This window comes from Bipolaris victoriae (genome assembly GCF_000527765.1).
Source record: "Bipolaris victoriae FI3 unplaced genomic scaffold scaffold_55, whole genome shotgun sequence".
Taxonomy (NCBI): domain Eukaryota; kingdom Fungi; phylum Ascomycota; class Dothideomycetes; order Pleosporales; family Pleosporaceae; genus Bipolaris; species Bipolaris victoriae.
In genome coordinates, this window is record NW_014575337.1 from 25,416 (window position 1) to 37,667 (window position 12,252).

The 12,252-nt window shown below is 49.5% G+C and overlaps 6 protein-coding genes across 6 annotated transcripts; 4 read left to right on the top strand and 2 right to left on the bottom strand.

Moving 5' to 3' along the window:
- Positions 1-228: 228 nt before the first annotated feature.
- On the top strand, positions 229-2,062 carry COCVIDRAFT_38780 (hypothetical protein; the record flags this gene model as incomplete). Its single annotated transcript, XM_014699937.1, has 2 exons — positions 229-1,943; positions 1,975-2,062. The coding sequence occupies 2 exons, from the start codon at positions 229-231 to the stop codon at positions 2,060-2,062; spliced, it is 1,803 nt and encodes a 600-aa protein (XP_014555423.1).
- Positions 2,063-2,269: 207 nt separating this feature from the next.
- COCVIDRAFT_102387 (hypothetical protein) lies at positions 2,270-3,287 on the bottom strand (the record flags this gene model as incomplete). The annotated part of the gene is made up of 3 exons (XM_014699938.1): positions 2,270-2,296; positions 2,358-2,974; positions 3,026-3,287. The coding sequence occupies 3 exons, from the start codon at positions 3,285-3,287 to the stop codon at positions 2,270-2,272; spliced, it is 906 nt and encodes a 301-aa protein (XP_014555424.1).
- Positions 3,288-3,902: 615 nt separating this feature from the next.
- COCVIDRAFT_38782 (hypothetical protein) lies at positions 3,903-5,914 on the top strand (the record flags this gene model as incomplete). Its single annotated transcript, XM_014699939.1, has 4 exons — positions 3,903-3,915; positions 4,102-4,677; positions 4,821-5,638; positions 5,669-5,914. 4 exons carry the CDS (start codon positions 3,903-3,905, stop codon positions 5,912-5,914), a joined length of 1,653 nt encoding a protein of 550 aa, XP_014555425.1.
- A 262-nt stretch (positions 5,915-6,176) lies between these two features.
- Positions 6,177-7,165, bottom strand: COCVIDRAFT_102274 (hypothetical protein; the record flags this gene model as incomplete). The annotated part of the gene is made up of 2 exons (XM_014699940.1): positions 6,177-6,937; positions 6,988-7,165. The coding sequence occupies 2 exons, from the start codon at positions 7,163-7,165 to the stop codon at positions 6,177-6,179; spliced, it is 939 nt and encodes a 312-aa protein (XP_014555426.1).
- Positions 7,166-7,716: 551 nt separating this feature from the next.
- Positions 7,717-9,310, top strand: COCVIDRAFT_27632 (hypothetical protein; the record flags this gene model as incomplete). The annotated part of the gene is made up of 3 exons (XM_014699941.1): positions 7,717-7,919; positions 7,984-8,493; positions 8,545-9,310. The coding sequence occupies 3 exons, from the start codon at positions 7,717-7,719 to the stop codon at positions 9,308-9,310; spliced, it is 1,479 nt and encodes a 492-aa protein (XP_014555427.1).
- Positions 9,311-10,134: 824 nt separating this feature from the next.
- COCVIDRAFT_38785 (hypothetical protein) lies at positions 10,135-12,243 on the top strand (the record flags this gene model as incomplete). The annotated part of the gene is made up of 3 exons (XM_014699942.1): positions 10,135-10,575; positions 10,623-11,233; positions 11,286-12,243. 3 exons carry the CDS (start codon positions 10,135-10,137, stop codon positions 12,241-12,243), a joined length of 2,010 nt encoding a protein of 669 aa, XP_014555428.1.
- Positions 12,244-12,252: the final 9 nt, after the last annotated feature.

A 12,252-nucleotide genomic window follows, 5' to 3' on the forward strand; every position in this document is an offset into this window, starting at 1 on the left:
GAATCAGCGGTCTTCCACCTCGCCTCGAGGTCTAAGTAAGTAAGCGTATAGTGGACGCGGGCAGGGATGCATGTTTGATCTTCTTGACACAACGCTGACTAATTGCACTAGTTCATTCAAGGTAAGTAATATGTGCATGCCATACTGGGTTTCTGGGAATCCCCACTGTCCTTCTTACATCTAAAACAAGCTACGTCTTCTGACGGCAACAACACCCGATGGACAGGCATGTCGAACAAGCTTCCAGCCTGTCAAAAATGCAAGCTGCGCAAGGTCAAGTGTGGTCGACAAGCGCCAAAATGTACGAGTTGCACAAAGGGAAATGTGGCTTGCATCATCGTCGATCCGGCGACAGGTGAGCAATATGCACGAGATTATATCAGACAGCTCGAGGTTCAAGAAGCCGACTTAAAGGCAACATTACACGGAATAGCTGCCGGCAGGCCTGAAACGAGCCATTGCACTATCGAAGCACCCCAGGCGACACCAGCCGGGCTTCCGACGGGAGCAAGCCACACGTCACACGGCGGGTTTGTTGGCGATGGCAGCGGCCTCGGATTCTTGCGTAGCATACTATCTGAAGCGAAATGGCAACGCCATCGAACGCACATACTCAACCAACTAGCGACACGTCCGGGGATCCAGCAACTGCATCTTTCGCCAAATCCACTACCCCCTGTGCAGGAAGCGGAGCAGCTTTTGGAAAACTACTTTACTCGCTTCCATATACACCACACATTCCTTTTGCGCCAAGAGGTTCTCGGCATTTTCAATCGTGTCTACAATGCATCAGCAACTTCTTCGGACCAAGACTGCTTCAAATTGTTCATGGTGTTTGCTATCAGTGCCACTACACGGTATCGTGCAGGGATCACCAACGAGCATCCGTATGGCTACTTTATGGCAGCTGAGGACTATCTTGGACGGATACCACTCATACGCGATATCGATGCAATTCAGAATCTTCTGCTGGTAGCCAGATTCGGAATGTATCACCACATCGGTGCTTCATTGTGGGAGATATCCCAATTGTGTATGAGGCAATGCATCGAGTGGAAGCTGCATTTGAAGCCGGCACATCCCTTGGACCCTCTTGTGGAGCAGCATCGACGCCGCGTCTTCTGGGAGTGCTATGTCCTGGATCGATACAGTTCCGGAATCCTGGGACGACCATTTGCAATTTCTGAGCCAGATATTGAGGTGGAGCTTCCTTTCGATGCAGACGACGATTACCTGGTCAATTCAAGCATAGCGAGCCTTGATATGATGCCTAAGCGTGGCCTGGGGCCTTCCGAAGTATCCGTGTTCATCATTTGCATTCAGCTAAGGCGAATCAGCTCTCGGATACATTCAACATTCTACAGTAGTCGAAGCGCAGTGGCCTCAAACGCTACCAGTTTTGGAAGGTTAACTGAGTTCAAGTCCATCGGTCACATCTACACAGCCTTCACACGGTTGCGATCAGAACTGAACGAATGGCGGGCAACCGCACCAATATTCCTCTACCCACGGTCCCTGTATGAGCGACCTGAATGGCATGACTTTTTGCATGAGAAGGATATGCTGCTCCTGGCTCGGGGCGCGATGCACAACGTACCGTCCAAGCCATATGCTGGTGCTGCTGTAAAGGAAATACTGACAGCCTGTTATGTTTCCGCGAGTAGAATCATTGAGCTGTATTCTACGTTGATGGAGAAACGCGCAATCACTTGGACACGCAGTTATTTCCAAGTGATCTTCACGGCTGGGCTGACTGTCACGTTCTGTATCAGTCTTGAGCTACTGAAAAGTAGTATAGAAGCAGACTTTGAGCAGCGCCATCCAGCCAGGACACTGGCTCTATGTAGTGCTATTCTGTCTTACTTCAAGGACAAGATGCCAGATGCAGCATCTGCTGCCGTGGTCTTCGACGTTCTGAAAGACGAATGCCTTAAAGACAATTTGTCTAGAGTTGAGACTTCTAATTCCAACCAGGATCCAATGCGCAACTCTGGAACACGCTCTGTCCAGAACAATTCCAGCATCGTGGCCGGAGACTTTGAACAGACTTGTGGCACGATAGCTGGTGCCATGTCGCAAGACAACATCAACTTAAGTCCCAGTAATGGTCAGTTTGACCCACACTACGGAATTGGTTCTCAACAGTTCGATTTCAGTCTGACCAATAACCTCATGACACAACTGGAGGCTGGACTTGGAGAGTACGCATGGGGTTCACTACCACTAGACGGCAATTTTTGGGATCAAATGTCATTCAACTATTGACTCTTTATGTACTCGGCCAATCGATCAATCGCTGCCATAGCCGTCTCCATCTGTGTTTGAGCAGTAGCGGCACCAATATGTGGTGTACTTACTACGCGGCCGGTACCCCAAAGCCCACCATATCGCTCCTGTGTGGGCGGCTCTTGCTCATGGCAATCAAGACCCGCGCCAAAGATGAGCTCTTCTTTCAGCGCTCGCTCTAAGGCGGCCTCATTAATAATGCCGCCACGTGCGGTATTGATAAGAATTGCGTTCCGCTTCATCCGGGAAATTTGTGGATAATCGATAAGATTACGTGTCTGGGGGAGGAGAGGGATGTGAAGTGTAACGACATCAGAAGTCTCCAGAACTTGCTCTAATGATTTGACGCGTGTGTGAGGTATGCCGGCCCACGCGTCTTCTGGCAGCAGCGGGTCATATGCGACGATGCTGCAGCCCAGGCCTCCCTGGAATATCCTAGCCACCTTCTGACCTATGTTTCCCATGCCGACTATTCCAATGGCCTTTTGGCTTATTATAAGACCAGAACACTTTTCCTTTGGAATGGTTTGTCCAGAGCTTTGCAGTGCGGTGATGCGGCCTACTTGACGTGCCACAGCCATGATCAGAGTGAGCACTGTTTCCGCAACAGCCTGTGCATTGACACCGGGAGTATTGAAGATTTTGATGTCGCGTTCGCGGCATGCTGCGGCGTCGATCTTATCAATGCCTATTCCTTATTTAGAATCAACCCGTCTTGGGAACGATAGAAGTTTCATACCAACACCTTGCTTGCCAAGAGCCTTGAGCCTGGGGGCCGACTTCACATCATCCGCTGTCAGGTATGAGCTGCGAATGAGCAGATACTCCGCCTTTTCCCGCCACTCAGCATGTCGACTGTCATCGGGAAGAACGGCGTCAAACAAGGATTGCGCATGTTTCACGGCTGTAGGATGGAAGGTATCAAGGAGGTACACAGTCGGCTTAGCTTCTTTGCCAGCAGATGGAGACTCCGCAGGCGAGTCGATGCGACCTGGTGCCATTGTTTATTCGTGCAGGAAGTGTAAATGCTAGTACAGCTTGGTCGCAAAGATGTCAGCAACGAGGCTTGTGTCTCTTTACTCTTGCGGAAGACATGGCTTGATTTTATGTCCATGTTTGAGTCACATCTACATGGTGACTGGTTCAACCGGTAGACGAGACATGTCCGACGCGTGGAACACGCAGTGATAGCCGGTGCCACTGGTGCAGTACGCTCAATGTTCAGGGCATTGGGGCATCATGGGGCCCCACAGCATCGCCCACTGCCCAAGGATGCCCCTCGGTCGTGTCCGATGGCAACCACTTCTTGCAGCCGGAGTTTTCGGATGGTTCCAACGGCGCCGAAGGCCCACATACCCGGGAAACGCGATTGGTCGAGTGCGACAATAGTCTATCTGCATTCTGCATGATCAAAATGCACCTTAAGCTCTAAACCATTGGCCACAGTCAGACCGTATCGAATATCCCATGGGGGTGCGGTCGTTTGATTGGTAGATGTACTTGAAGCTTTCTACTAGGCCAAGCTGAGGCGAGCTTCGGCCTTGGCTGCCAATTTTGACGTTCAAGTGTAGCGCATCCTTTGTATAAATGCCAACACTGATGACATATTCTAAGCCATGGCACTGAGACGTGCACATGACATGCAGCATGATACAAGCTTGTGAGAGGTGCTGGAGGAGAAAGCAGAAGGTTGTCTTGCCGTTCCCGTACAGACTTATCGCGCTCATGACTTCCTCTAGTGCTCGCGCGACTTGCCTTGCACGCAATGTCGTGAAGCCTCAACCACATGTGTGCAACGCCGACTCGGCTCTACAGCTGAAACACCCGGACTGAGCGGTTTAAGTTATATAGAGTCCTTGAAAATTAGGATTCAAACACTCGAAACACAACTTCGGGAAGAGCCGTTGCAAGATACCACACCATCGAGACGAGGATCCGATACACCTAGAGATCAAGATGATACTCAGCAACTCACTAACATACCAGGGTCGTCCGAGGTCGTGGATCATCCAAACGGTGATCTACATGACACAATAGAGGAAGCATCATATCTTTCACTAGCTGCTATGGGCGCACAGCGGGCGGATCGTCAACCCTTCCCAACCCAGGGCCTCTCTTTCCTAACTTTACTGTATGCTGCAATCGGCGTGTCAGGGGCAAACCCTTCAACATCTCAGGATAACCATGCTTTCCATTCTGCCACTCTGGCTAATCTTCGTAACGACGTTGTTGTGGCCCATTACGAGCAAAGTAGAACCGTAAACAGCGCCGCACTCGACAAGTACGTCGAGTTTGTGCAGCAGTCTTATCCGTTCATAGCCAGTGGAGACCTGAGAGACGTGTTCAATATTGCTTTGCAAACTCAACAGGGCGATAGAAATGCTGCTACTGGTAAGTTTCCAAGAGGTTGCATGTTGTTAGCGTGATTCAAATTGTGATCCGAAAGCGGCCTTGAACGGCTGATACTATACAATCTCTTTTCGTGCCCTTCACGCTCGTTCCTAGACTAATCATACAATCAGGCAATACTGTAGTTGACGCAGAGCTACCCGAGACGACTGTTATGATGCTGTTCGGCCTCGCCACAGGCCTTCTGGTGTCGCCAGGCTATACGTACACTGAAGTCATCGCGACCAAGTATGCAGCGTGTGCAGTAGATTTGCTACCTCGCGTATTCGAACGCGCGAGTGACTTACCGACTGTTCAGTGCTTAGTCGCATTGACAATCTACTCGCTATACACAGCACTCGGAGGTTCAACTTGGCATTTGCTAGGCTTGGCAATGACGCGCTGTGTTGCGTCTGGTATGCACACAAGTAGGTTGTCTGACTTGGAGTCAGACAACGAGAACAAACGAAACAGCTGCAGAACCTTTTGGACGCTCTACATATTAGACACGTACATCAGTACTGCACTAGATCGACCATTTTGTCTCAGTGATAATGACGTTCTGGTCTCGTCGCCGACTTCGACAGAGATTGGCAACGACGATAGGCGACTTCGCTGTCTAGTCGAACATGCTCAATTGCTCCGGTCCAATCGTTCAGAGGCTACGACAGACTCTTGGGTTCACTACATCAACCTCCGCCACTGGTACGATATTATGGATACACCCGCAGTTCCGTCACTCTCGCAACTCCACATGTTGGTCCGTGGCCTTATCGAGATAGTCAAGCGACTATCACTCCAGAACGACCAGAACTGGAATCTGATATTGTGTGGGGCCGAACCGGACATTGAGAACTACCTCAATCTCTTGGAGACTCAGCTTCTAGAACAGCGTTGCGCACCCGCAGCTTTTGACGCTTTCGATGTGTTCGCAGTTGGAGTCATGATCATGCAGTCACGCATGGTAAATGAGCCTGGTGTAAATCTGGCCGAGCAAACTGCGGCGCGCATAGCTGCACGGAAAGGCATTGTATCGCAAGCTATCAATGTCCTGACAATGCTCTCAATGCGATATTCTCCCGTCCGCAGTCTGAGAGATGTGCTCTCGGAGTGTCACGCTATCTCGACAGACAACCGGCAACTTTCGTCTTCGTCGCACCTTCGCGGTCTTATTGATCGTTCAGAAATATGTATTTCGAAGCCCCTGCAAGATATGATTTTTAGGGGGTTTACACCTTGAACTTGCACTTTCTTTCATCATTGCAAAGCTTGGCCAGACATTGTTTCACCATGGGGCGGGATACTGTGGCGGAGAAACCTACAGTCTATAGTTAATTAGGCGACCTTTTTGTTCATTTTGAAAAATACTTCTGAGGGAAGATATATGCCACACGACTACACAATACTCTAACATGCATCTTGCTTGCGAGTATTAAGGCAAACACGAGTGGCACAGGTCACGAAAGTTCAGCCATTGGAAATAATAAGACTTGGATTTCTCTCTACATCTGATGGCCGTCTACTGGAACCTCCGCTATCTGAACAGCATTGCCGTTCAGCTTCTCTGGTACACCGTTACTTACGTCATTGCTCACACCATTGCTCTTGATAGCCTTGACGTCTGCGGCAGAGCTTGAGGCCTTGACCCTTTGGCTCAGCTGTGCCATCTCTCCTGCTCTCTTTGTAGCACCTCCAAGTAGCAGTGGACCATCTGTGGCTGCCATGACCCACCTGGCTCCCATTGCGCAAAACTTCTCCACAAGATCCAGCCTTGAATGCAATCCTCCAATTCCGACATACTTTCCATACTTCTTGCATGCATTAATTGTCTTCTGATACACTTCAGTCAATCTTGGGTTATCATATTCGCCTGGAATACCCATCTCAGCTGTCATGTCGTTGGTGCCAATAAGCAGTGAGTCAACACCATCAACAGCCGCAAGCTCTTCAACACACTCGACAGCTTCTAGGGTCTCCACCATGGGAATGACTAATGTGTTGGTGTTGACTACAGGATTTGTCTTCTTCGCCGCAATGTGACGATATTGAAAGTGGGGCAAGTTGTTGACAGAAGATCGGTGGCCTTGCGGTTGAAATTTGGCAGCGGCGACGACGTCTTTAGCATCCTGAACGGATCGTATGTGAGGTACAATGACACCAAGTGCGCCACCATCGAGTACTCTCGCGATAAACCATGAATCTTTGGAGGGCACACGGACGATGGGTGCAATACCTGCATAAAGTGCAGCAATGCATATTTGGCCTGCATTTACTGTTAGCCTGACGACATAATGTCGAAGGCAAAAGACTCACTTGTAGTGTCTAGGTCGAAAGATGAATGCTCCATATCGATCAAGATACCATCGAACCCGGCAGTCTTTGCCATCATTGGCAACTCAACGCTGCGTACAAGCTTGACTGAAAGTGTGTATGCCACCTCATCTCTGAGCATTTTCTCCCGCAGAGAGTTAGGAAGGGTTACTTCCGCCATGGCGTGTGTAGTAGTCAAGTGATGATTTAGCCGGTTCAAGGAAGCTCAAGACAAGCTGGAGAGGTGAAATGGCACGACAATCTTGAAAATTCTAGTGTAAGAGGATGAATACCATGACACGAGATTTCAGTCCTCTTTTGTACACGTCTTGGTACACCCAATGACTGTTCCAGTCATGAGATACCCTCCTCGGGGCCTCGGAGGCCTCGACACGAGTCGTGCACCATCCGCCTCGGTCACGTCCGAAAAGTTTCCCCGCATCGGTCGTAGCCCCGAGCATGCTTCCGACATCCCGTAAGTCCCAAGGCGAACAGTCCAAGCCATAATTCTGGGTCGTGGGGAAAATATCTGGGGTCCGGGGATGAAAGATGCCCAGGAACTGCCAAGCATGGGGAAGACTATGCGCCAGATTGCACAAGCGCCAATGTGAGCGACAACAAGTATAAAGACGATCAGCAGGTCATGGATCTCGGTGTTCAATGCACAGAGTCTTGGTTGCATCTCGAGCTCTATAATACACATATTTACCCTTTCAGTTCTCTTTCAGCACAATGGCGACGGACTCTGATTCAAAACGGAGTGTCGAGATTATCAAGGTCGAAGATGCCAACATCAACGCCGAAGCGGGCTACTTACAGAGATACCCGCTCCTGGCGAACAAAACTGATGATGAGCTCGAGGCTTTGAACAAGGCTGTCCTGAAAAAACTGGACTGGAAGTTCCTGCCATGCATTACTATAATGCTGCTTATGAAGTATGTTTCACTTCTCTCCGTACATGGCAGTCAAGATTGTAGTACTGACATACCATTCCTTCAGCTACCTCGATCGAATCAATGTGTCCAACGCGCGACTTGCTGGCATGCAAGAAGATCTGGGCATGACAGACGTGGAATGGAGTGCGGGAATCTCACTCTTCTACGTTGGCTACATCATTTCTCAGGTTCCGGGTAACGTTATCATCGCCAAGTCGTCGCCGCGAGTCCTTATGCCCTGTATCATGCTTGCCTGGTCCTTTGTCACTATATCTATGCCGGCGGCGAAATCGCCTTGGGCTTTTATGCTGTGTCGCCTCCTGATAGGCATCACAGAAGGTCCATTTCTCCCGGTTATCGCGCTCATGACCTCGTCGTGGTATACAAAAGAGGAATCTCCTCTACGTATGGGTATCTGGCACGCGGGCACCATTATCAGCAATGTATTTTCCGGTCTCCTTGCTGCAGGCATTCTTACCAATATGGATAATGTCGCCGGCCTACATGCATGGCAGTGGTTTCTTTTGCTAGAGGGGATTGTGTCCATTTTGGTTGCGATCGCTGGATTCTGGCTGTAAGAGACCGTTTTGCCCTTTCTCTGTTAGACACTATTGACACTCCCTAGTCTACCAAACTTCCCAGACAACACCGGTACTTATTTCTTCACCGAAGAAGAACAACAAATGTCACAATACCGCGCTCTCGTCTCTGCTGGTGGCAAGAGCGAAGACGACGAAGGCGATATGTGGGATGGCGTTTGGCAAGCCGTCAAAGACCCCTTCACCTGGTTCTTCGCAGGCATGCACTTCTCCCTCATCATCGCACAAAGCTTCAAAGACTTTTTCCCTTCCATCGTTAGCACCCTGGGCTTTGGCAAGGTCGAAACATACCTCGTGCAGGCACCGCCATACGTCATCGCGTACTTTGTCACGCTTCTTGTGTCTTGGAGCTCGGGCAAGAGACTTGAGCACTGCTGGCACATTATCGGTTCCATTTCCGTAGCACTCATCGGCGCTGTCGTTATGATCTCCACACTTAACGTTGGGGCTCGTTACTTCTCCCTCATCCTACTCTGCTCAGGCCCCTTTGTCGGTCTCAACATCCAGCTCTCGTGGGAAACAACCGTTGTCCCGCGTCCACGAACGAAGCGCGCAGCCCTCATCGCCATCGCTAACTGCGTGTCGTCTGTCTCGCACTGGTTCAGCCCATACTTCTTTCTGCGCAGTCAGGAGCCGAGGTACCAGATGGGCGGTGGCATCATTATTGCTGGGTGTGGACTTACGATCATCTTTTCGTTGCTCGCGAAGTTCTGGGCGGAGAGGAAAAACAAGGCGATTGAGAAGGAGGAGGAGAGGACGGGCGAGGTTACGACTTGGCGGTTTGCGACGTAATTGGGATAGCAAGGGTATGAGAGTGTGAGTTATGAATCGAGATGTAACGATGTTATGTTTGCATGAAGATATACACGATTCTGGTGATGATATACGTGCACATGTATTCAATAATGACTTTTCCCCGTGCTGTTCGGAACTTTGAAAATCTGATTGAGTATCCTGGTGCAATTGGAAGTGCCTATGAATGCTCTATTAATCAAATTCTGCTTATTACTTATTGGGCTTCAAATATCTGTTACGTAGTTAGTACTTATTGTGTACTTGATATCTTTTCGCATGCGACAAGAGGATAAACATTTCACTATCTTCTGCACTTGCTATCAAAGATTGCCTATCCGTCGCTCCTAACAGTGAATTTAAAACATTTTGCTACGTTCACGTACCACTACCCCTTCTAGGTGAAAGGCAGCTTGCCTTTCAGTGTTGATATTTGGCCCACTGCCGCGAGTCACGTGAATCATCCTCTCACACTCTCCACATCCCATGATCTCCCTATATACTCATTGATCACAACTCATTCGGCATAAGAAGTACCAAACTCATAATACTTTCTATATGAGCACATCCTAATCAATTTCCCTTATTCACGCTTCAAGGATTTCTACAGGTTATTGCATCTGCTGTGCTGTCTGGTGAGGGTGAAGCTTGTTCGCACACGGCACACGTGCGCTTGCGGTTTCCGAGCGCGATTGCCTGTTTGCTCTCAGCCTCTCACATTAAGTCCCCTCACCTTTACCACTTCCCAAGAGCCGCACACCATCACTAGAACTCTACTGTGTCCCATTTCGGCGCCTCTCTGCCATAATAAACAAGCGACAACTATGGATTCACAAAAAGCTAGGCCACCGAACCCGACAATCGATCAGAATGCATTTAAAGGAAAGAAACCGAACAAAGTCATTTCTGTCCCTGCCGGGTTCCGCCGCCCTACTTATGCCAGAGAACGAGAGCGGATCGTCAGTGATGTCAAAGTCAGCACGGGATGCGCTGTGATTCCGCATTGGAGTTATAAACAGAATCAAGACCAAAGCATTATCTATCAATTTGATATTTTCGGGACCGGCACAGCTCTGGAGAAAGCTGTTCGTCACATCAACCAGTGGATATCGAAAGCGCAGAACAAGACAAAAGACTCGTCGGCATGGGCAAAGACACCGGCGTTCGACCCGAACAAGTGGTACTACGAGCAAGTTGATGATATGAAGCAGAGACACAAACAAATTTTCAAGGAAGCCCCATCTGAAGATATCAATCTGGAAACTGTGGGTACTTCCGAACCACCTGACAATTCCTAAACTCACAAATGCAGGTGGTTGTACACTGGCCTGCCGAACTCGACGACCGCGATATATCACCTCGAGATGCCTTTGGAAACAAGCTAGAGGTTTTGGATGTACTCAGAATTCGCAACGAAGTATTCATCACTCTCTTGGGGAACGGGAGCGGCGACTGGCAAATGAAAATCCAGTCACATGATGCTGCAAACCTTGAAGTGGCTGTAGAGGAGGTGAAGAATATGATTGACAAAGTAAAGACTGAGGAAATGGGGCTCTGCCCAACCAACATCATTCTGGATGACCAAGAGGGCATGGAGATCGTTTTCAAACAAGCTGATACATGGTGGCCGCAAATCGTGAACCGGACTTCACCCCGCTTTCTTCCAAGCGATATGATGGAACCTCCTGGTAGTTTTCGCCGACAGACACATCATTTATTGGAGCTACCAACGATTCAGCGTTCGTTCCAGTTGGCTCTCGAAGCTGTGAGACATAGAAGAGGCGCGTATGACTTGGTCATCCGCCTGGGATGTCTATCAGTTCGCGACGACGATATCAAGAATAAGCAGGTTGAGGTCGAATACAGTAAGGGGAAATTCTTGAGATCAATCAACGGTTACCTTGCACTAGGTGTTGAGAGATGGTAAGTGGATACCCCATCAAACTGTGTCGAGACGGTGGCGCTAACTGAATAGGCTGGCTGACGATACATCCGGCCAGCAGATGCTGACATCCCTCTGCTCATCTGACAAACTCCTCGAACCCATCAAATCCTCTAGCTACTCTGGCTATAGACCTGAAACGCTCGAGAAAACTAGACCCATGTTCCGAGGGATGTGGATATTCCGGGATCCAAACACTTCCTCCGTTGGCCTGCCACGTGAACGCATCCGCCACTCTGGGAGACCAGCGACTTCCGGCCAAACGCCTGTGACTGTGCCACCAAAGCTCATCATGATCCAAGTTGACTGGACTGATGATAATGAAGGTTTTTATGAGAAGGATACGCCGCGATTCTATGAGCTGAAGACAGGCACTGTAGGTCCCAAGCAGCACATGGATATCAACTTACTGGAACTAGGAGAGGGCCGTGGGTGGCATTTTTCACTGGAGTCCATAAAACCTGTGTCAGCAAAGAGTATGTCACCCCTCCTTACCCGATTTGTTGAGGGTCTGAGGATGAAACGTGGTTACAATCCCCAGTCCACCGACATCTTTGCTGAATGGGAGAAATCACCGGCTGTCAAGGATTACCTAGTGACTGAACGTTTGATTGTCATGTACTCTTTCGGAATCAAGGAGACATCCTACAAGGTCGAAATCGCACGCATATGGCATACGGATCGGCAGCCAGTGTGGAGTCTTGCTGTTCGTCATACCGAGTGGGCAAATCGTCTTTCAGAGCTGGAGCATCTTCCTACCGGTCGCAAGGCTAACTGGGGCAATACCATTACCAGTTTTCTACCAAAAGATGGACGGACTTCATACAACAATGGCGACGAAGACAAGAACTTGGGCTTGAGTAACCTCGATCTTGGTTCTGACACTGAAGCGCCTCCTCAGGATGGCATCCGCATTCTGGTAGACAAGCTGCTCCAGATCTCGGCCGTTGTCAGTTCGGTCAAGAAAGATGAGGGAGGTGTTGCTATATGAGGACGGAAA